Here is a 21,056-nt window from a genome sequence, read left to right as displayed (position 1 = left end):
GTTTTAACTGTTGTATTCTCTGTATAATCATGTCAGGCTACTGCCTGGTCTTTTACCATGTGCTATGGCCATAGGGCTAATGCAATAAATAAATTGATTGATTGATTGATTGAACTTCCGGAAACAAGAATTTGGTAAGGATCTATTTCACAGGTCATCTGCTGGCCATCCCTGGTTGGGCTAAATCTGTAGGTGGAACCTACGTCTGGTAGCTAGCTGATTCGTTCTTGCAGCTTCATTATTTAAATGTGATTTTCTCTCTCTCTTCCCCCCCCCCTTTCCCGTTTTATTTTGTGCAAAGAAGCAGGAACTCTTGGTTCTATAAACAGCTATGGTAAGGAGCAAAGTGTCAGCCAGAAAGATAAATTACCCTTGCATTTTTGCTCTACCAGCCTATACCTCAAGCAGAAGGTGGCATAAATAATTCACTGCCATTTTAAAAGCTTGAATTACTCAGTACTTTTTTCTATTCTTTAAACTACAATCTGCGATGCTACAGGATTTCGCCAGGGTGGAGGAAAAGTGTCAGTTCCACTTCTTTGAATAAGAAGGTGTTAACTACATAAAAACGGAGGTTTTAAAACATTAATGTGCGGCTGCTATTTTGGGGGAGGAAATAGATTGTGTTCCTTTGAAGTAGGAGGAGGTTTTTTTTTGCCCGGTGGGTCATGTATGGTCCTGGTGAAATGTTCAGAAAGCTGTGGAGGCAGGGGGAGAACGAACCAGAAGCAAATACGGAATTAGATTAAATTACCAGTTTGTCTTTTTGCCTTTCTCCGTGGATCAGAAACCCACTTCTTCCGCTGCCCTCTGGGCACATGACCTTGCAGACACCAACTCTACTGAGACCGCCTCCTTCTTGCGGCAACCATCCTCCACTGGAGTCATCTCGGGTCATAACCACAGCTTTGACTCTCACAATATAGCTGTCACTGAAACAGACAACAAGAACAAGAGACCGTTAGATCAGGCAGCGCAGTTCACAAATATTAGCATCTATTTATCAGACTCCAGGGGGGGGAAAAATCAGCCAACTTCTGCAGATGAAGCCGCTAATGGTGCTCTCTGATATAATGCAGAGATACCAGGACCAAAGTGGTTGATTCGTACACATGAAAGGAAAGTTCTTACTCTGTGAAGGAGAAATGAAACTCAGCATCCTAAAATCTCAAATATTTTGGTTTTGAACAATCAGGAGTTTGTTTTCAGAAATTGGTGTGTGCAGTGAAAGTGTTCCATTTTCATGTTTCGTTCTGAAACATTATCTTTAATCTTACATATACATTTTGGAGGAACAGGTAGGTAGCCGTGTTGGTCTGCCATAGTCAAAACAAAATAAATAAAAAATTATAAAGAATTCCTTCCAGTAGCACCTGAGAGACCAACTAAGTTTGTTCTTGGTATGAGCTTTCGTGATGAACACGAAAGCTCATACCAAGAACAAACTTAGTTGGTCTCTAAGGTGCTACTGGAAGGAATTTTTTATTTATTTTGTAGGTAATAATGTATTGCCCACAAAAGCTCATGCCACAAAAATAAGCCTGTGTTTCAACAGTCTTGCGGCAGCTTAGACAGATGTGAACTTTTTGGGTTAAGAATCAACTGGTGTCAATTGGAAATATGTAATTAATTTGAGGGGATTATGAAGGAACAATTCGACTAGAGGCCGAGCTGGAGCAACAAGAAGCCTTGTGCCATAAGTTCTAGGGTTACCATAGGTTCTAACTGCATCCATTCATTCACTAATATGCCTCCCTTTCCCCTCTGACAGGATTACTGCACCCAGTGGGGTCACCACTCAGCGGTCGTAAAAGACATTTGAACTTTGGAACATGGAATATACGAACTTTGTTGGATAACACAGATAATGAGCACCCTGACACAGAACTGCCATCATTGCAAGAGAGTTGCAACATATTTAACATCGATATTGTAGCACTTCAAGAAACTCGAAGAGCAGGAGAGGGACAACTGAAGGAAGAAAAAGGAGGCTACACATTCTTCTGGAAACCTCTACCTGAACAAGAACGTTGAATACATGGAGTAGGCTATGCTATCAAAAACAATCTTGTGAACTTCTTGTCAGAAGTCCCTACAGGCATTAATGAGAGACTTTCAACCCTTCAAATAAAACTCGCCAAAAACCAGCAGGCCACTATTCTAAGAGTTTATGCACCAACACTGGATGCCAATGAAGACATGAAATAATTTTTTTACTCTCAGCTGGATACCATCCTATCAGATATTCCTAAGGTGATTTTAATCCAAGAATTGGGCGAGATTTCGAAAAGAAGGAATTGGCAACAGCAACCAGAATGAAATCTTACTTTTGGCTATATGTGCAGCGAACAACCTTGTTATTGCCAAAACACTCTTTCAACAAAAGAATAAATTCGGTTGAACCACTGGCATCTCTTAGACTTTGTAATTGTCACCGTGGTATGGTGCAGAGATACCAAAATGTTTGTTTACAAAGCTATTGTACTACCAACCTTACTGTATGCTTGTGAAACATGGACCACTTATAAATGCCATCTCCAACTCCTTGAAAGATTCCATCAACGGCGACTCTGAAAATTTTTGCACATCACTTGGGAAGACAGGCGAACTAATGCCACTGTACTGGAAGAAGATCACCAGTGTCGAAGCAATGATTCTTCAACATCAACTTTGTTGGACTGGTCATGTTGTTCAGATGCCTGATTAACGAGGCAACAGTTATGAGTTACCGGTCTCTGCCGCTGCCGCAGTCACTGTTATTCTCTAGCAGTTTGGTTTCACCCCTGGAGATGCACTCTATTGTCCTGAGACAGATCTGTGCCAACAACAGATAGCCAGGCCACAAAGGTGTGCCAGGACACATAATCATTTGCTACTCAGCCCTTTTAAGGATACTTTTCTAACATTTCCTCAGGGCAGAAGGGAGAAAATGTAGTTGCTGCTTCATGGTATCAAAGACACCAGAAAGAGACGGTAAACCACTCATGAAACTACTTTCGACACCAGTTAAAATTTATACTCTATTGTATGGCCACTGCACCTTCTGTGTCATAATTAACACAAGAAGAAATGGTCCTTCCCCCCAGAATATAAACATATTTTGAACTCTTCAAGACAAAACTCACACAGTAAATGTACCACCATCTCCCCAGACAACTAACAGAATGATCTGGTGGAAACAAGAGATTGCCATTTGCAATATGTCATTCCATAAAATGCAGGACATGATGGCTGCAAACGCCCCTGCCCAGCAATAGCTCTACAGATCCTTTCCTATAACCACTTTCCACAGCACAGACGCCCTTGAATGTGTCCCTTGTAATGTGTAACCTGTAAACCCAACAACTCAAGTCCATTCTTACAGCAGGGTTTCATCTGTGCAGTCTGCTCTTACTTGTGTTAATTGGCTGATTTAGCTACTTTAGCTCAACTGATATCTATGGTGGTGGAAGCTTAGGGAAAATGCATGTCTCTGGACTCCTGAGCTACCTGGAAACCTGCCAGCCCTTTCCTTCCATCACAGTGTTCCAAGGTTTGCATTCATCCCACCCAGAACAAGACTCCTCAATTCATCCAATACTGAAGTGGGTAGCCCCACACCAATCAGCAGGAAGAGCAAAATGGAGAATCCCACATACAAGGTTTTCTTCAGCATAGCTCTCGGCCCTCCTTCTCCACCTTCCATGCCTGACCCACCGCAAACCGCTTCCCCACCACCACCACTGAAGAACCAATAACTCAGGGGCTGCCCAGGCTCATGGAGAAAGGAGATAGAAGCCTCGGAGGAAGGGGAAACATGGCGGTTGAGGTCAAGGTGGCAACCGCCCCTCTGCCACCGCCACTAAACCAACACCCCGAGCGTGTATTAAATAAATAAATAAATAAATAAATAAATAAAGTGTCCCCGGATTCATTGAAAAAAATCTGGTAACCTTAGTGTAAACCACTGAGCCTAGGGTTTGCCGATCGGAAGGTCGGCGGTTTGAATCCCCACGACGGGGTGAGCTCCCGTTGCCCGGTTCCTGCTCCTGCCAACCTAGCAGTTCGAAAGCATGCCAGTGCAAGCAGATAAATAGGTACCGCTCCGGCGGGAAGGTAAATGGCATTTCCGTGTGCTGCTCTGGTTTCGCCAGAAGTGGCTTATTCATGCTGGCCACATGACCCGCAAAAACCGTCTGCAGACAAATGCTGGATCCCTTGGCCAGTAAAGCGAGATGAGCACCACAACCCCAGAGTTGTCTGCAACTGGACTTAACTGTCAGGGGTCCTTTACCTTTTTATATTTCATTTGCTATTCACTGAAACAGATTCAATGTAACAACAGTACCCTTTCAATTCATTTATTCATCTTGCTTTGACTTAAAATACAACTATAGTACTTGCAGTTTATCTCCAGGGGTGCTTAAAATCTAAAAATACTTTCTGGACTATATTCTTTATGTGTCCCTTGGCAAACATAGGACTGGGGTCAAGAAGCAGGACATATGCATTTAATTATCTGCTGTCTCTAAATGTCTGGGGCTAACAGTACTCCAACCCCCCCCCCCCCAATTCTCTTTCTATTTCATTTAGAAAGCAGCAAGGACAAGAGACACAAATTTGGTGACTCAAATATAGCTCAAAACACAGTAATTGTCAGCTTTCAAGCTTTAACATAAAACAACTAATTTCCTTCCAAAATGCATTTTGTACAATAATTATATTTATTATTAATATTTACTGTTTTTAAAGTAGTTGAAAATACTTATGCAATAATCCTTACAACAGAGGTCGGCAAGGTTTACCTCGCCTGGGCTTGTTCACTCCAGCGGAGATCCCTCCGTTGGCCAGATAGTGTGGGCATGTAAGCGCGCACAGGGCCGGTGCGTCCATTTAGGCGAACTAGGCAACTGCAGGCTTTGGTGGGGGGCGGGCGGCGGGACGGGCGAGCAGCAGCAGTTCTCCACTACAGCGGAGAAACCGCTGCTTGCCTCTCCACCCCCCCACCTCCCGCTAAAGCAGGCTTTGGCGGAGGGCGCCAGAAGGTGGTTCGCCTAGGGCGCAAGAAGCCCTAGCACCGGTCCTGAAGAAGAAGAGGAGTTTGGATTTGATATCCCGCTTTTCACTACCCGAAGGAGTCTCAAGGCGGCTAACATTCTCCTTTCCCTTCCTCCCCCACAACAAACACTCTGTGAGGTGAGTGGGGCTGAGAGACTTCAGAGAAGTGTGACTAGCCCAAGGTCACCCAGCAGCTGCATGTGGAGGAGTGGAGACACGAATCCGGTTCCCCAGATTACGAGTCTACCGCTCTTAACCACTACACCACACTGGTTCTACGCGCACCCACGATTTCCGGTGTCTGTGTCTGCGCAGATGCGATTTCCGGCGCCGTGGAAGCGAGTCCCCGCGCCGCGCCAGTTTAGCGTAACGCACGAGGACTCGCCGAGCGGGCGGCTCGGTTCGGGGGCGGCTTGTGGGCCAGTTAAAGAATCCCTGTGGCCGCTTGTGGCCCATGGGCCTTAGGTTGCCTACCCCTGCCTTACAACAATCTTTTAGGTAGGAAGGGAATTGTTATCCCCATGCCAGGCTGAGAGAGTGTTTGTGTAATCAATGCACCAAGATACAGAAGAACGTCATGCACCTGTAGGCAGAGCTTTTATTTCTGGCTTCTCACCTCCCTTCATGCAAGTGGGTAAGAGGACAAACTGACCAAGGAGACCAAAGTTTAACCACAGCTTCCGGTTCTCTGCAAGCTGGGAAATATGGTTGATGGTTTCCAAACAAGCCAGAGTGAGGATGGATTCAACATTCTAGTTTGTGTGGAAGAGAATAAGCAGAATTAATTCGATTTGCTCCCAAGCTGCAGCCATAATCACGAGCTCCAATAATTCATCAATGGGCTCTTAATCAATGTGAACTTTTTCACTCTTACTGTGGTATTACCTTGATTAAAATTATGGTAAAAGGGGAGATGGAAGGACAGATCCTGAAGTTGAGGCTCCAGTACTTTGGCCACCTCATGAGAAGAGAAGACTCCCTGGAAAAGACCCTGATGTTGGGAAAGATGGAGGGCACAAGGAGAAGGGGACGACAGAGGATGAGATGGTTGGACAGTGTTCAAGAAGCTACTAACATGAGTTTGGCCAAACTGTGGGAGGCAGTGGAAGACGGGAGTGACTGCTGTGCTCTGGTCCATGGGGTCACGAAGAGTCGGACACGACTGAACGACTGAACAACAAAAAGTCCCAACCTGTTAAATCATCTCCTCCCTGCCTAAAGTTTAAAGGAGCGGCTAAACTGAAACAGGAAATGCACTAGCTAACTTGCATGAGGCACAGTGTGAAAACATTTTGAGTGCCACCTCCTCCCATTAGCCTTAACGCTTTAAAACAGAAGAATTGTAGCACCCTAACAGATGTTAACACTTTAAACAGACTTACTGTGGCACAAGCCTCCAAGGAGGAGAGAGCCCACTTCTTCATATGCATGGAAATAGTAGGCAGGTAAACAACCACACATACCCAGGTGTAGAAAAAACAAATGAAAATGCCCCCCCCCCAAATCTCTAATATGGCTGAAAGAGTATTTAAGAAGGAAAAGGAAATCAAAGTAAACAAGAACAGCAGTGTGTGTGTGTGTGTGTGTGTGTGTGTGTGTATACACAACTCTTGCCTTGAAAGCAGCAGCTCGGTCAGCCTCAAATAAAGCTGTCTTTACTTTTCACTAGAAAGCTGAGAGAGGGGAGGGTCATTCTTCCCACCAATTATAAACAGTTGACCCAAAGATCCTAAAATCCAAGAGTTACATCTTATGACAATTCTAGGCAAAGCTCAGTTGTATACAGAATGACCGCACTGAATTTTTGCAACAGCAATAATGGAAAAATACTTGAATTTTGTAGTGGGAGCGAACACTTGATCTCACTTGAGTTCTGAACAGTGCTGTCAAGTATCCCGTTTTCCCCGGGATTCTCCCTTATTTCAAGCAGTTTCCCGCTGCTCTCCCTTATTTTTTTATTTCCCTTAAATTTCCCAATTTTAATGGAAGCAGCTCCTCCCCTGCTGGCCAGGGACTGGGTGGGAAGACCTCGCCTACTTGGAGAGAAAAGCCTCAGCCCTCAAAGCAAGTGGGAGCCGTTTTCCGTGCTTACAGGGGGGTTTATTCCTCCCCCTGCATCAGCCCCTATCCGTTGCCACCGAGCCCCGGTCAATAGGGTTAGCTGGTGGGCGGAGCCTGGCTGCCTTTGAGCAGCTGCTGCTTCCTGTCCTGTTTTGATGGGATCAGACAAGAAGACGATGGGGCTCCATTGCGCGGAGCACATGGCTGCCCTCCTCTTTGCTGGCTGCCCTCCTCTTTGCTCCGCCCTGAGCCCGAGCCCGCTTGGAGTTTACATTGCTGCTCCGCCCACTTTTGATTCTGGCTCCGCCCACCACTGACATGTGACTGTCCCCGGGATAGGTGAGACTGCTGATCCCTTATTTTCAAATCCGAAACTTGACAGCTATGCTTCTGAATGGGGATGGGCGTGTTAGAAACCAAGCGCCATATGGGAGGCTGGGGGACAGCTCTTCTCTCAGATCCTTTGATGATGGCACCAGTGGACGGCATTCTGCTCTGTTCAGCTAAGATGATGTGGTAGGCTGATCTGCTTGCAGATTTCTCAGACTGGGAACAGCAAGAAATCACTATATTTAAAAGCATAATCCCATACTGCAACCATCAGAAGGGGGCCATGGATCCCCAAACTGCAAATTATTAAAGTGTTTGGGTGTGATGGAAAGGGGATTTTTGCTATGAAGTCAGAAGCAAGTCCCCAGACCAGGCTGGGGGGAGCTGAAACTCTTCCAAACTCCAATAATTCTTCTTGACACTTTTAATTTAAAGTGTTGGCCAATACAAGAAATAACTTGGAACAACCTAAATTGGTTCTCTCTTAGATGGGTTTCATTTCATAGTTAACACCTTCCACCACCCCGCTCGCCACTCAAAAGAGACAAAAGCAGTAAAAAAAATAAGCAAAACAACTTTGAATTCACTGGCAAAACAGAGACAAACTGTATAAAAGTGAACAATTAGCCCTCTCACCATAAAGAAGTTGTAATTTGAAATGATTTCAGAACCTGTTTACTTTTACAAGCAAGGGGGAAATTAAGATGAGCAAACTTTTCTGTGCCCAAGCATTTGACTTATAATTCCTCAATAATTCTATAATTAGACATGCATTACTGGTAAATTACTTTGCACTGATGTGGCCGCATACAGAACCAAGGAAGCATGTAACCCACATATTCTTATATTGTGCGTTATGACCAAACTGAGTTCTGTGGAGCACAAACACCCTTACTTCTCTCCAGAAACTTCTAGAACAAACCATTTGGCGCAGCAAAAAGCTTTAAGAATAGAGTGCTCCTAATGACTCCACAACTTACAATGGAATAATCATCTGGCTCTGAAGAATCCATTCAGCAAAAGAACATTATAGTGTCAGAGGTCAAAGGTGGAGGTTGTTAAATGGGGACAGACAAAAGGAAAGGGGCGAATCCAATAAAGAGGCAAATTGATGGCTGAAACACCATTCAAAATCTGCACTAACTCCATTCAGCTTCACATTCTGCATTCGCATTCACATGAGGTAATGGTAAAAGGGAATAAACCAGATTGATCCAATTACTTGGAAAGAGCAAATTTTATTGGCTGCCTGGTAGGTGTTTTCCCCCCCCAGAAAAAAACAGGGCATTATTTGAAGGCTAGCATTCTCTAAAAAGAGAGAGAGTTGAACTCTAATCTCAAATCTACTGGAGGAATCATTTAACTACAGCAGTTACTCAGATCTTTTACCTAGGGCTGCCATATTTTGAAGATCAAAAAAAGAGGACACATTTGCCGACTCCTACTTTTAACTACGGGTCGCCATGGCGACTCTCATTTCCAATACCCCTGCTATACGTAGGCTATAGAAGCTGCGATATATATTGTTAATAGCAATTGTTTTTAACTTTTCAACAAACGCCCTTCAGGTGGCAATGCATGTCACCACAGTTTGATGTAAGCTGGCCCTGCTTTCTCTGGATCTTTTTGCTGAGTCTCTGCCTGAGTAAACGTGGACTGTACTATATAGACTCCACCCAGGGGACACCTGGGCAGAAATGTTAACACTGAAAAAGAGGTATGTCCGGGGGGGGGGGACGGGACGTATGGCAATCTTATTTTACCCACTGTTATCAAATTGTGTCATAAAAAACTATTTTCTTTTTGAAGCAATTTAATTCCTCGATAGTCATCTTTTATATGACAATTTAAGGATTCATATGAAAAACCTAAGGAAGCCAGATTATCCTCCACCAGGGCCAGGGCCTTTTCAGTGATGGCTCCGACCTGGTGGAATGCTCTGTCCCATGAGACTAGAGCCCTGCAGGACTTGATCTCCTTCTGCAGGGCCTGTAAGACAGAGCTATTCCGCCTGGCCTTCAATTTGAATTAGCCTGATCCTATATCCCCTTTTCCCTTTCCTCTTCTATGAAGAAACCCTTTCTGGGACCCCACATTTAAATGTCTCCTTGCTGGCCGTAGTAGGACCAACTTGGCCAGTTAGCCCTGGTGATCAAAAAAATGACCCCTGAATTTTTGAATTTTATTGACATTGATGCTGCATTTATGTTGTAATTTATGCTGTTTTTAAGTCACATTTTAATCAATGTTTAATATTTGCTGTTAGCCACCCTGAGCCCGGTTTTTAAACCGGGAAGGGCGGGGTATAAATAAATTATTATTATTATTATTATTATTATTATTATTATTATTATTATTATTACCCGCATGCACTGAGGATCAGTTTTTTTTTTTAAAGGCATACGCTAAACTCTTCTTCAAAACACTCACGGGTATCACAGCTTTTCTAATGCAGGTGATTACAAAAGTTCTTTTCTTTTCAGATCAAGAACCTATCAATACATTATGCAGATTAAAGCAGCAAATTTCTGAATCGTGCTACTTCTGGTGGCAGGTATGACATGTGGGTCAGATCTGAGTGTGCTCCTGCACATACGTAATTCCCTGCATAATTAGGAAACCAGAGAGAAAAGGTTGCCAAGAAGCTACCTGCCCAGCTGCCATCCAGGTGGTCTACTCTTGGTGATGAATACAGCCTCTGGTTACGTACTTAATTCGTTCCGGAGGTCCGTTCTTAACCTGAAACTGTTCTTAACCTGAAGCACCACTTTAGCTAATGGGACCTGCCGCTGCGACACCAGAGCACAATTTCTGTTCTCATGCTGAAGCAAAGTTCTTAACCTGAAGCGTTATTTCTGGGTTAGCGGAGTCTGTAACCTGAAGCGTATGTAACCCGAGGTACCACTGTATCTGAGACTCTGTAAACAAAAGCCAACATTGGGAAATTGAAATGGTTTACTTTTAAACAGGTAGGTAGCCAGCCGTGTTGGTCTGCCATAGTCAAAACTATATATATATATATATATATATATATATATATATATATATATATATATATATATTTACAAAATTTATTGGTTTTCCACAACAAAACAAATACAGATACAGTAAGACAAATACAACAACAACAAATACAACAAGCAAAACAAAAATAAAAGAAATACAAACCCACACTGGAACACCAACACTCCTTTCATTAATTAAAATCTTATTTCAAATCTAATTAGGGGACTTCCCCCGTTTCTCTCCTGTGCTTCCAGTTCCAATTTACTTTAATAACTTTCTCATCTCTGAAATTTAAATCAATTACCATCAAAATATCCAAATATAACTTCTTAATACAAAATATAACTTCTTAATGCAAAATATAAGTTCTTAATACAAATCTTAACTTCTTATTTTACTAAAACTGCTGCTAATATTTCTTATTCTAACCTTATATAGTATTACACTATTCTTCTATAAAAACAATCCAAGTATCTCTTCTCAGATCCAAATCAAAAAATTCTTAACACACTGACTTCGGGGTACCATGATAAGCCGTCCTAATTACGTCTAAAAGATTTTTCACCCTACCCCTCTTCTTGCCATTTTTCCTCGCCATCTCGGGATCACCCACCAAACTTCTCTCCCAAAACTAAATATAAAATCAAAAATTCCTTCCAGTAGCACCTTAGAGACCAACTAAGTTTGTTCTTGGTATGAGCTTTCGTGTGCATGCACACTTCTTCAGATACTTTTAAACACTGTGGGTAAGCCTCCTATATAGCCTGATGTTATGGTGTATAAAAGAATATCTGCTCCTACTAACATCAGGCTATATATACAGGGTTGCAAGTCCCTATATGATAAATACCAATAAATCCCCTTGGAAAAGTATACATTAGTCTGCATTGCTTGCACAGAGAGACGGCAATACATCACTTTTACCAGAATCACATAAGCAGAATTCCTAAGCTAAAGCATTTTGTTACAATATCAACGAAGGACAAGAACACTGGCTCAAAAGACAATTATCAAAAGATACACATTCCTAGCTTTTTATAATTTTTTTTTAATGCTTTTCGTTCAAAGAACAGATTTACCTCTTCTAGAATATATAAAGCTTAGATGCCTGGAGAAAGACAGGTCCTCTAATAGAAGGCACACCTCTGGTATTGCCTTGGTCATGTTTCTGGAAATGGAAGTGGAAGGTGTGGACCAGCAAAAACTCTTCTCTCTATTTATTGGAGGGTTGGTCTGAGATCTGGAATCAATGACATCATAGCTTTTGGAGTTAACCAATGGAATTTATTTTATCCCAGATGGGCCAATGGTAGGGATTTCATTTCTACCCATGGGATAAAACAAACCTATTAATAGAAGCATGAGATTGTTGACATGTAGACCAGTGAAGTGGGAGGCGCTCCCCGTTGTTAGGATGAGGCAGTTTTTCTCCCAGAAAAAAAAAGTATTGTGCAATGTGCTGTGCTTTTTCCTTGCATGAAACAGTTGAAAATGGGGTGCCAGATAGCTTTTTTTTGCTTGGGATAGGCAAAAGGATTTCTATCCCAGGAGGCAGCATATATCCAGGAATCGTTGGGAGATGTTATCACTTTGATTGCGTTCTGCAATCAGAATGATCTCGAGCAAGAGTTATCAGGGGACAGGGTGCCCTGTTCTTTTAGATGTGGAACCACTGGAGTGCTTCTATGCATTCCTTGCGGAAAAGACACAAAAGGTAATTGCTGCTCAGCGCAATGGAACCTTCTTGTGATGTCCCTCCGGGTCCCATTTCACAGCTTCGTTTTCAGCTGCAGGAGTGTCTTTACTGGGTGTTGCCTTCCAGACATAACTCAAGGAGATACTATCTCAACAAGCCCTTGAAAAGCCTGGACCTCCCCAAAGACATTTCAAGGTCATATCTTCCCTTACATCTCGTTGACATTGCCACAGCATTCTTCGAGGATACTTTCTCTGCAAAAGTTTAGGGTTGCAAGTGGCCAGGAGCGCAGAACAGAGTGGGCTCAGCAAAAAGCCTATGCCCCCCCCCCCCCCGCGCAGAGTTGCCAAAGCAGGATGCCTTTTCTGGATGGCTTTTGTTGGTGATGGTTGCTGTTTCAGCCTTATGAAGACCTGTTTTTAGATCCCAAGTTATAACCAGCTGATGAGTGAGACAAGTTAGAAACAAAAAGGAAGATTAGCGGAACACTCAAATTGTGGAGCGGCCTCACACAACTGGATGGGGAAGTCCAAGGTCACTGTGTTTATGTGATGGAGATTCAGACAGACCCATCCAATACACACCACCCTCCTTGATAGCAACAAAAAGGGCATTGTGCGACCTGTCACGCTCTCGTCACATCCTTGTCGGTTTGCCTGGTTTACTATATTCATATTTCACATTCTCTTTGAAAGTGTGTTTCTTTGGGGTTCACTGTTTGATCAGGGGCAGACTATTGTGGCACTTTGGGTAAATTATTTGGATTAGATCTGTGCATCTGATCCTGTCAGCTTGAGACCGTGGGTGGGGAAAGGGGGAACTTAATGATTACTGATCACAGTACTGAAAACCACAAGAGAACTGCAGGCTGAAAAGTGACACGAATTCCTTAGGTGAAAAGGTAAATCTCTGAACCAAGTTTTCGAGCGAAACATCACTTTATTTAACGTTCCAACAAAAGGCATTTTTTTTGGAATGAGATACATTTTCTGATTTACATCAAACGTTTATTTCTCTTCTCTTTTCCTCCTTTGTTCCTCCCTCCGCCCAACTTTCTGCCCTATGGGTCATAAACTCTGTTCTTCAAAATAAAATAAAATGAACATGGGGGTGGAGGTGAGTGGGGACAAGAAAGATTGAAAGCAACACTCAAAACAATATAATCCAACTCAGGGTATTTCATCCACCTCGCCTTTTGTTACCCCACAAGTACACAAGCTGCAGCCCCCAGACCAACTCCAAGGATAAACCCATATAGTAATCCAACTGGGAGGTTATACAGGGCAGGGCAGGCAACTTTCAGTCTTCCAAGATCCAGGAACCACTCACCCACAAGTTTCCATCCCTGATGTCCAGAGAATGAGCATGTAATAAACTGTGAAAACAGAGACATATACATATATCCTCTCTGCCTTTCTTCTTCTCTTCTTCTTCTTCTTCTTTTCTTCTTCTTCTTCTTCTCTCTTCTTCTTCTTCTTCTTCTTCCTCTTCGCCAATTGGTGAACACTTTGTTTTATTCCAGCAGACTTTTGCTTCATTGCAGCAAGTAAATTTTAAGTGTTTGTTTTTAAGTGATGGCTCCTGCTTCTTTTAGATAATTGTAGAATTCAAATACTGAAAGATGCGCAGTGTGGGGTACAATTGCTTTTAATAAAATAACTAGATGTCATATTGAGAGGGTGAACACACAGAAGGGGAGAATTTTAATGAATTGATAATTCTGCTACAATTGCATCCACAGCTGAAAACAGTCCTCAGACAATTATTTGTTACTTTTTTTTAAAAAAAAGAAGACATACAGATGATGTATGTCATTTAAAAAAAATCAAGATATCCTTGTCATTAGACAACTACTATTATTCCTGTTTCTTCTAAAACTTTCCCCAGACAATTCTCCCTGTAGATAGCATGGTCACATGTGCTATGGCTACAGTTCATTAATACTTTTTATCGGCAAATATTGCTTGCCGAACGGTGTGTCAAAGCATTTGTCCTTCCAGGCTGTGATGCCTTATGATTAACATTTTTTGATTACTGTGTTTTCTTTGCTGTTGTTACGTTTGCATTTTGTTGTTGTTATCAAATTAATACAAAAGGGAAAGCATTTATTCAATAACGTTTCTCTATCAAAATTCACTTCTGTCTTTCAGCAAAATATTCCACAGATACGGACATGATAGGAAGATTGGAGAGGGAGAGAGAGATGAAGCATGGATAAGTCATTTTAGAATTAGGCTCTGTTGGAAGATGAGCTTTTGCTGGTGAAGCCTGCTTAAAAGTTTTGGAGGGGCTTTGAAGGATTGTGGGGACCTAGGGACCACTGGGACACGGGTGGCGCTGTGGTCTAAACCACTGAGCCTAGGGCTTGCCGATCAGAAGGTCAGTGGTTTGAATCCCCGTGACGGGGTGAGCTCCCGTTGCTCAGTCCCAGCTCCTGCCCACCTAGCAGTTCGAAAGCACGTCAAAGTGCAAGTAGATAAATAGGTACCGTTCCGGCGGGAAGGTAAACGGCATTTCCGTGCGCTGCTCTGGTTTCGCCAGAAGCGGCTTAGTCATGCTGGCCACATGACCCGGGAAAACTGTCTGCGGACAAATGTCGGCTCCCTCGGCCAGCAAAGCGAGATGAGTGCCACAACCCCAGAGTCATTTGCGACTGGACTTAACTGTCAGGGGTCCTTTACCTTTACCTTTAGGCACATCTATCAGCAAAACTGCCTCGACCCTATCCTTTGTTATGCTTTACAGGCATAGCTATAAATAGAACGGTTGGATTACTGGATCAGCAAGCCGCCCCACGAGGCCACTGGCAATATGTAAGTGTCCCCACAGACTTCCATAAATGTACCTCCACCTGTGGTTGAATTTGTCTTTTTTTTCATCCATGGGTTTTTTTTTTTTTGTTTTTTGTTTATAATGCTGCATAAAGGAAATACAGACAAAAATAAATAGCAACGCAGCATTTTGTGAAGTATAAAAGAAATTGTCCATTTTGAATCTGGTGGGAGGGAAATCCTCCCCAGGGCAAGAGCATATACCGTTGGTTAAAGTCTAATTTATCACAACTCAAATCACCTATGATAGATACACTCATCCTTCAAGGAATGTTAGTCACCTGCCAGCTAATACACATTAAGAGCCGCAGTCCCCAATGACATGCTTTGCCATTCAAAATTCCAGTTCCCTTTCTGTCCTGTCGCTCAGTTCATGAACAGGTAGCCTTCATCTCTCTCCTCCAGGCCCCCCCACCCGGCACCCTCCCAACTCCACATTTCAGTCCTAAAGAGTCATGTAGGCACAAGTTACTCTCCTCAGCGAAACATTTTAAATGTAACCCATTAAAATGTGCCTTCTTCCCACAACAGACCACTGCAGAATTTACAGGCTTGTTTTAAAAAAGAGGGAGACTAGAAACCACGGAAAGAGGAAAAATCCGGCTACCTGAGCCCAGGCACACACACCATCTAAAAGAGGAACACACGTACCTGCCGACAGATGCCATTTCCTCTACATTTTATAACCCCGCGTGCAGTTTTTACCATTATTGCCACAATAAACCATACGATAAAATGGATTGCCTTGCTGACTCGAGTACCAGCTGGTTAGTAGAAAAGTGACTCCCCCCCCTCCTTGTATGATTCAGTCTCCTTGACAAATATACTGCATTGTACTAGATGAGTCATCCGAGGACTATTCTTCATTTTATAGGCCAGTTGCGTAGTTCCTCATGTTTCAGCATTCCCACAGTGAATTAAACCAAAAACTGACCAAACACTTCCACTTTACTCTTCCACCTTCTCAGTTGGTGTTGTTTTAAAAACCAACAACAGCATCCTGCCATTACCATTACTTTGGCCACCTCACTTTGGCCACCTCATGAGAAGAGAAGAATCCCTAGAAAAGACCCTGATGTTGGGAAAGATGGAGGGCACAAGGAGAAGGGGACGACAGAGGATGAGATGGTTGGACAGTGTTCTCAAAGCTACTAACATGAGTTTGGCCAAACTGCGAGAGGCAGTGAAGGATAGGCGTGCCTGGCGTGCTCTGGTCCATGGGGTCACGAAGAGTCGGACACGACTGAACGACTGAACAACTGAACAACAACATTACCATTTATATCCTGCTCTCACCACTGAGCAACCATCCTTGCATTGCCCTGAACCAACTGAATGCCTCAGCACTGCTTCCAATGCCAAGAGGTTGAAAGCTGCAACATTTTACTTAAGGACCTCTAAGGATGCTAGGGGCTGGTGCTATTCCGATTTGGTGCAATCAGAAGGTCGGCGGTTCGAATCCCCGCGACAGGGTGAGCTCCCGTTGCTCGGTCCCAGCTCCTGCCAACCTAGCAGTTCGAGAGCACGCCAAAGTGCAAGTAGATAAATAGGTACCACTCTGGCGGGAAGGTAAACGGTGTTTCTGTGTGCTGCTCTGGTTCGCCAGAAGAGGCTTATTCATGCTGGCCACATGACCCGGAAGCTGTACGCCGGCTCCCTTGGCCAATAAAGTGAGATGAGCGCCGCAACCCCAGAGTCATCCGCGACTGGACCTAATGGTCATGGGTCCCTTTACCTTTATACATCTGGTGGAATAGACCACACCTGCACAAAACAGTGACCAGCCGAGGCAAACACAGCACCTCTGAGAAGTTAGCAAGAGCCTTGCATTGTGGCTTATGGATGGAATCTGTTAAAAATAGCTTCCCCTGATAAAAGAGCATCTGTCCTTAAAATGCACTGAAATATTTATCACAATGTCATTGTAAAAAAGATTTTTGCAGAATTCCGTTATATATTTTTATTTTCTTCCTCCCGTTCGTGACTTGCTGTTGGTCATTATGGAACTACATATTGGTCCCATCTGGCTGACCACGTGGGGCTTACAGGGGTCAGCAAACTTTTTCAGCAGTGGGCCAGTCCACCTTCCCTCAGACCTTGTGGGGGGCTGGACTATATTTTGAAAAATAAATAAAAATGAACAAATTCCTATGCCCCACAAATAACCCAGAGATGCATTTTAAATAAAAGGACACATTCTACTCATGTAAAAACATGCTGATTCCCGGACCGCCCGTGGGCCAGATTTAGAAGGCGGTTGGGCCGGATCCAGCCCCCGGGTCTTAGTTTGGGGATCCCTGTCATTGGGGGAGGGGCAGAGGGGTCATTTGTATTGGAGAACTGGCATGGGGAGAAGGGGGCATTTAACCCTTTCTGCACTCACCAATTCTCCTTTTAAAACCCCTTTGCTCCCAGAAGTTGAGCATATTTCTGGTTTTGGAGCCCAACTGATTTAAACACCGGGGGGGGGGGGGAAGAGGGGTGAAGTTGTAGGAGAATCAAATACTCCCTCTTACCCCCGGGTTCTACCACACAAGCGCTCTCCTGCATTTGCACACTTGCATTTCCAAGTGTAAGAGCCACAAAGGCCAGGGCCAGCAAACCAGAACTGAAGCTCCCCTATAATAAGCAAGTTAAAATTGGATGTTAGCATAAACTTCGCGGGTGGTGCTGTGGTCTAAAAAACCACAGAGCCTAGGGCTTGCCAATTGGAAGGTCGGCGGTTCGAATCCCCGCGACGGGGTGAGCTCCCGTTGTTCAGTCCCTGCTCCTGCCAACCTAGCAGTTTGAAAGCATGTCAAAAGTTTAAGTAGATAAATAGGTACCACTCCGGCGGGAAGGTAAACGGCGTTTCCGTGTGCTGCTCTGGTTTCACCAGAAGCGGCTTAGTCATGCTGGCCACATGACCCAGAAGCTGTTTGCGGACAAACGCCGGCTCCCTCGGCCTATAGAGCAAGATGAGCGCCGCAACCCCAGTCGTCCGCGACTGGACTTAACTGTCAGGGGTCCCTTTACCTTATAAGCTTCCTACAAAAGAGAAGAAGAAGAAGAAGAAGAAGAAGAAGAAGAAGAAGAGGAGGAGTTTGGATTTGATATCCCACTTTTCACTACCCGAAGAAGTCTCAAAGCGGCTCACAAACTCCTTTCCCTTCCTCCCCCACAACAAACACTCTGTGAGGTGAGTGGGGCTGAGAGACTTCAAAGAAGTGTGACTAGCCCAAGGTCACCCAGCAGCTGCATGTGGAGGAGTGGGGAAGCGAACCCGGTTCACCAGATTACGAGTCTACCACTCTTAACCACTACACCACACTGGCTCTCAAGAAGGGTGCGGAGGAACAGGACAAGCCTCTACCTAAGAGAAGGGGGGCTACAATCAGAGAGCAGAAGCAGGTGCCCCCCCCCTAATTCCACATGTTGGGACCAACCACTGGAATTGCCTGCAGGGACAGTTAGGAGGTATGTAGAGAAGAGAGTGTAACTAGAATTCTCGTTTTTTAAAAAATGGGCTAGGGTAGATTTTGACATCCGAGAGAAGCCTGGAAGAAGGCAGATAGTTCTGCATGCTTATGTAAATATAGCTATGCAACACAACCACCCAGTTTTGATCAATCCTGCATTAACTGTGCAGCCTACAGATGACAGAGCTCAGTAGCAGAAGTGGTTTGTGAAGAGGACGGCAGGCGTTGATGAAAGGGATAAGTGAGTCAGATCAAAAGGAGCACAGAGTGCTCTTTTTAAAATTAAAAAGTAGCATTTTATCTAAATATTCAGAGTATGTTAAAGGCTTTAGTCACAACTAAGTTATCAAATAATATAGAGGAAGACTGGAAGGGATCCAGGCTTGCTGTTTCCAACAGGCGAAGGATTCTATTGAAGAAACATGCACAAAAATGCTACTATTTTTAAATATAGCTGGCTTTGAAGCTCTAATTGCTTTTAATTCACTTGGATTTTTCAAGGAGAGAAAGGGGGAAATTATGAAGTACCTTTGAAACGGTTTCAAGAGCACAGTGTGACACACCACACACACACACACACAAATAGCAAGGTATTTTAAAGATTTCATTTTCATTCAAGATAGCAGAAATGGAAAGGTATCTGATGTTTATTTAAAAGCTTACTTCCTTCCCAAAGAGAGATTAAAAACACCATAACATGCCTGTTTATCATCCTGAAGCAAGCAGGGGGTGTACTTGAAAACAAACCAAAGACAAGCTTTTCACACTCTGGTTGCTTCCAGACAGATCTGTTTACTGAACATTCATCCTGATTTGTCTGCATAGCGGCTGTTTCTGGGGCATTCACTCCAATTTTCATTGAAGGGAGGTTACACAATGTTACACCAAGGAATTCTCACCCCACACTTTCCAGTGCATTTTCCTGTCACTTTCCTAACTGCAAGAAGTCAAGGGTTTGTGGTTTTGGGGGGATGGCAGGGAGAAACCGGTTTGTTGTGCAAAAGCACCAAATCCACTTTAATTTTACAACCTGAATTTGCCAAAACATCTGGAGGGCCGAGGTTGAGGAAGCCGGACCCGACCTAGTCCAACCCCCTGCAATGCAGTAATCTCAACACACAGCCCCCTATCCAACTTGAAACCACCAGACCAAACCCTGCTTAAGCTTTGCAAATGTGCTAGCAGTTGTAGGAGGAGACGGGTGTGTGTGCTGTTTCTTTTTCTTGTACCTTCCTGAGTCTTCTTCCTCCCTTAAAGTCGGGTGGCGGTTGCTATATTAGTACCTCTCACACATCTCCACATGTCTGTCTCCTTATCTGCTCCTCTTGGCTGTGTTGCTCGAATGAGGAAGTGAGTCTCTTGTCTTTCTGACATCATGTATGGAGGCAGAGTTTCTATGTGCATTTATAGTCACCCTGTGACTTGTGTTGCACCCGCTGCAAAAGGAGAAGTAGTGAAGGGGGGGGGCTTGTATTTGCGTCTGAACTCTCTAACATGAATTCACAGATTTCCCTTGAAGCTTGTCTCTCTAATCTGCAAAATAGGCAGAAGCTTTCTAGAATTTCTCCTGTAAATTCTACAGGCAATTTTGACCTGTAACTTGCGATCGTTTTGGGTGGGTGGTTGAGAAACATTTGCTCTGCATGCATACGGTTTATTCATACTTTCTGGTCATAGCACACCTATCCGTTACAATCTTTGGATGTCCAATAATGTTAGAATTGTTTGGGGCACTCCTGGATCCACTTCAAACCTGTTTGGCTGCTTCTCATGTGTAAACCTTAGTCTTCGTTCTCCCCATTTTTGCTATCTAAGCTGTCTGCAAAATTATGTAACAGGCATAAAACAGGCATTCATAGTTGTCTGTAGAGGGACGGCAGTCCAGGTGCACATTTTATTTATTCACAAAATTATTCATATACCACCATATATGTACAGTGGTACCTCAGAACTTGGAACAGCTCCGTTCTTGAACGATTTGGCTCCCGAACGCAGAAAACCCAGAAACAGGGTGGATATTATTTAAATCAGATCAATTTAAATCACTAGTCAGTAAGAAGAAGAAGAGTTTGGATTTGATATCCTGCTTTGACACTACCCGAAGTTTTCCCTTCCTCCCCCACAACAAACACACTGTGAGGTGAGTGGGGCTGAGAGACTTCAGAGAAGTGTGACTAGCCCAAGGTCACCCAGCAGCTGCATGTGGAGGAGCAGGGAAGCAAACCCGGTTCCCCAGATTACGAGTCTACCGCTCTTAACCACTACACCACACTGGCTCTGCGCGCACCCACGATTTCCCGGAAGCTGTACGCCGGCTCCCTCGGCCAGTAAAGCGAGATGAGCGCCACAACCCCAAAGTCGTCCGCGACTGGACGTAATGGTCAGAGGTACCTTTACCTTTATACATTATTGCTTACATTTTATGGATCAATGGTCTCGTTAGCTAGTAAAATTCATGTTAAATTGCTGTTTTAGGGTTTGTTCTTAAAAGTCTGGAACGGATTAATCCGTTTTGCATTACTTTCTATGGGAAAGCACACTTTGGTTTTGGAACGCTTTGGTTTTGGAACAGGCTTCCGGAACGGATTAAGTTTGAGAACCAAGGTACAACTGTTTTTAAAAATAGGCAAGCAGAAG

At 43.8% G+C, this 21,056-nt stretch overlaps 1 protein-coding gene across 3 annotated transcripts in view; it reads right to left on the bottom strand.

Moving 5' to 3' along the window:
* The window catches only part of SPRED2 (sprouty related EVH1 domain containing 2), an 82,391-nt gene that overhangs the window by 20,512 nt on the left and 40,823 nt on the right, over nt 1-21,056 (bottom strand). The window contains exons 1-2 of one of the 3 annotated variants that reach the window (XM_033142716.1): nt 15,613-15,721; nt 755-932 (exon numbers count right to left, since the gene is read on the bottom strand). In XM_033142716.1, the coding sequence (XP_032998607.1) occupies nt 755-932; nt 15,613-15,629 (195 nt within the window). In that variant the 5' untranslated portion in view covers nt 15,630-15,721. Of the gene's footprint in view, nt 1-754; nt 933-11,513; nt 11,675-15,612; nt 15,722-21,056 lie in introns of those variants that run through there. The other 2 variants (XM_033142717.1, XM_033142715.1) reach the window with 2 other exon arrangements.

This window comes from Lacerta agilis, chromosome 3 (assembly GCF_009819535.1).
Source record: "Lacerta agilis isolate rLacAgi1 chromosome 3, rLacAgi1.pri, whole genome shotgun sequence".
NCBI classification, from domain to species: Eukaryota; Metazoa; Chordata; class Lepidosauria; order Squamata; family Lacertidae; genus Lacerta; species Lacerta agilis.
The sequence above is the reverse complement of the archived record's forward strand: the minus strand, read 5'-3'. Positions and strand labels throughout refer to the sequence as shown.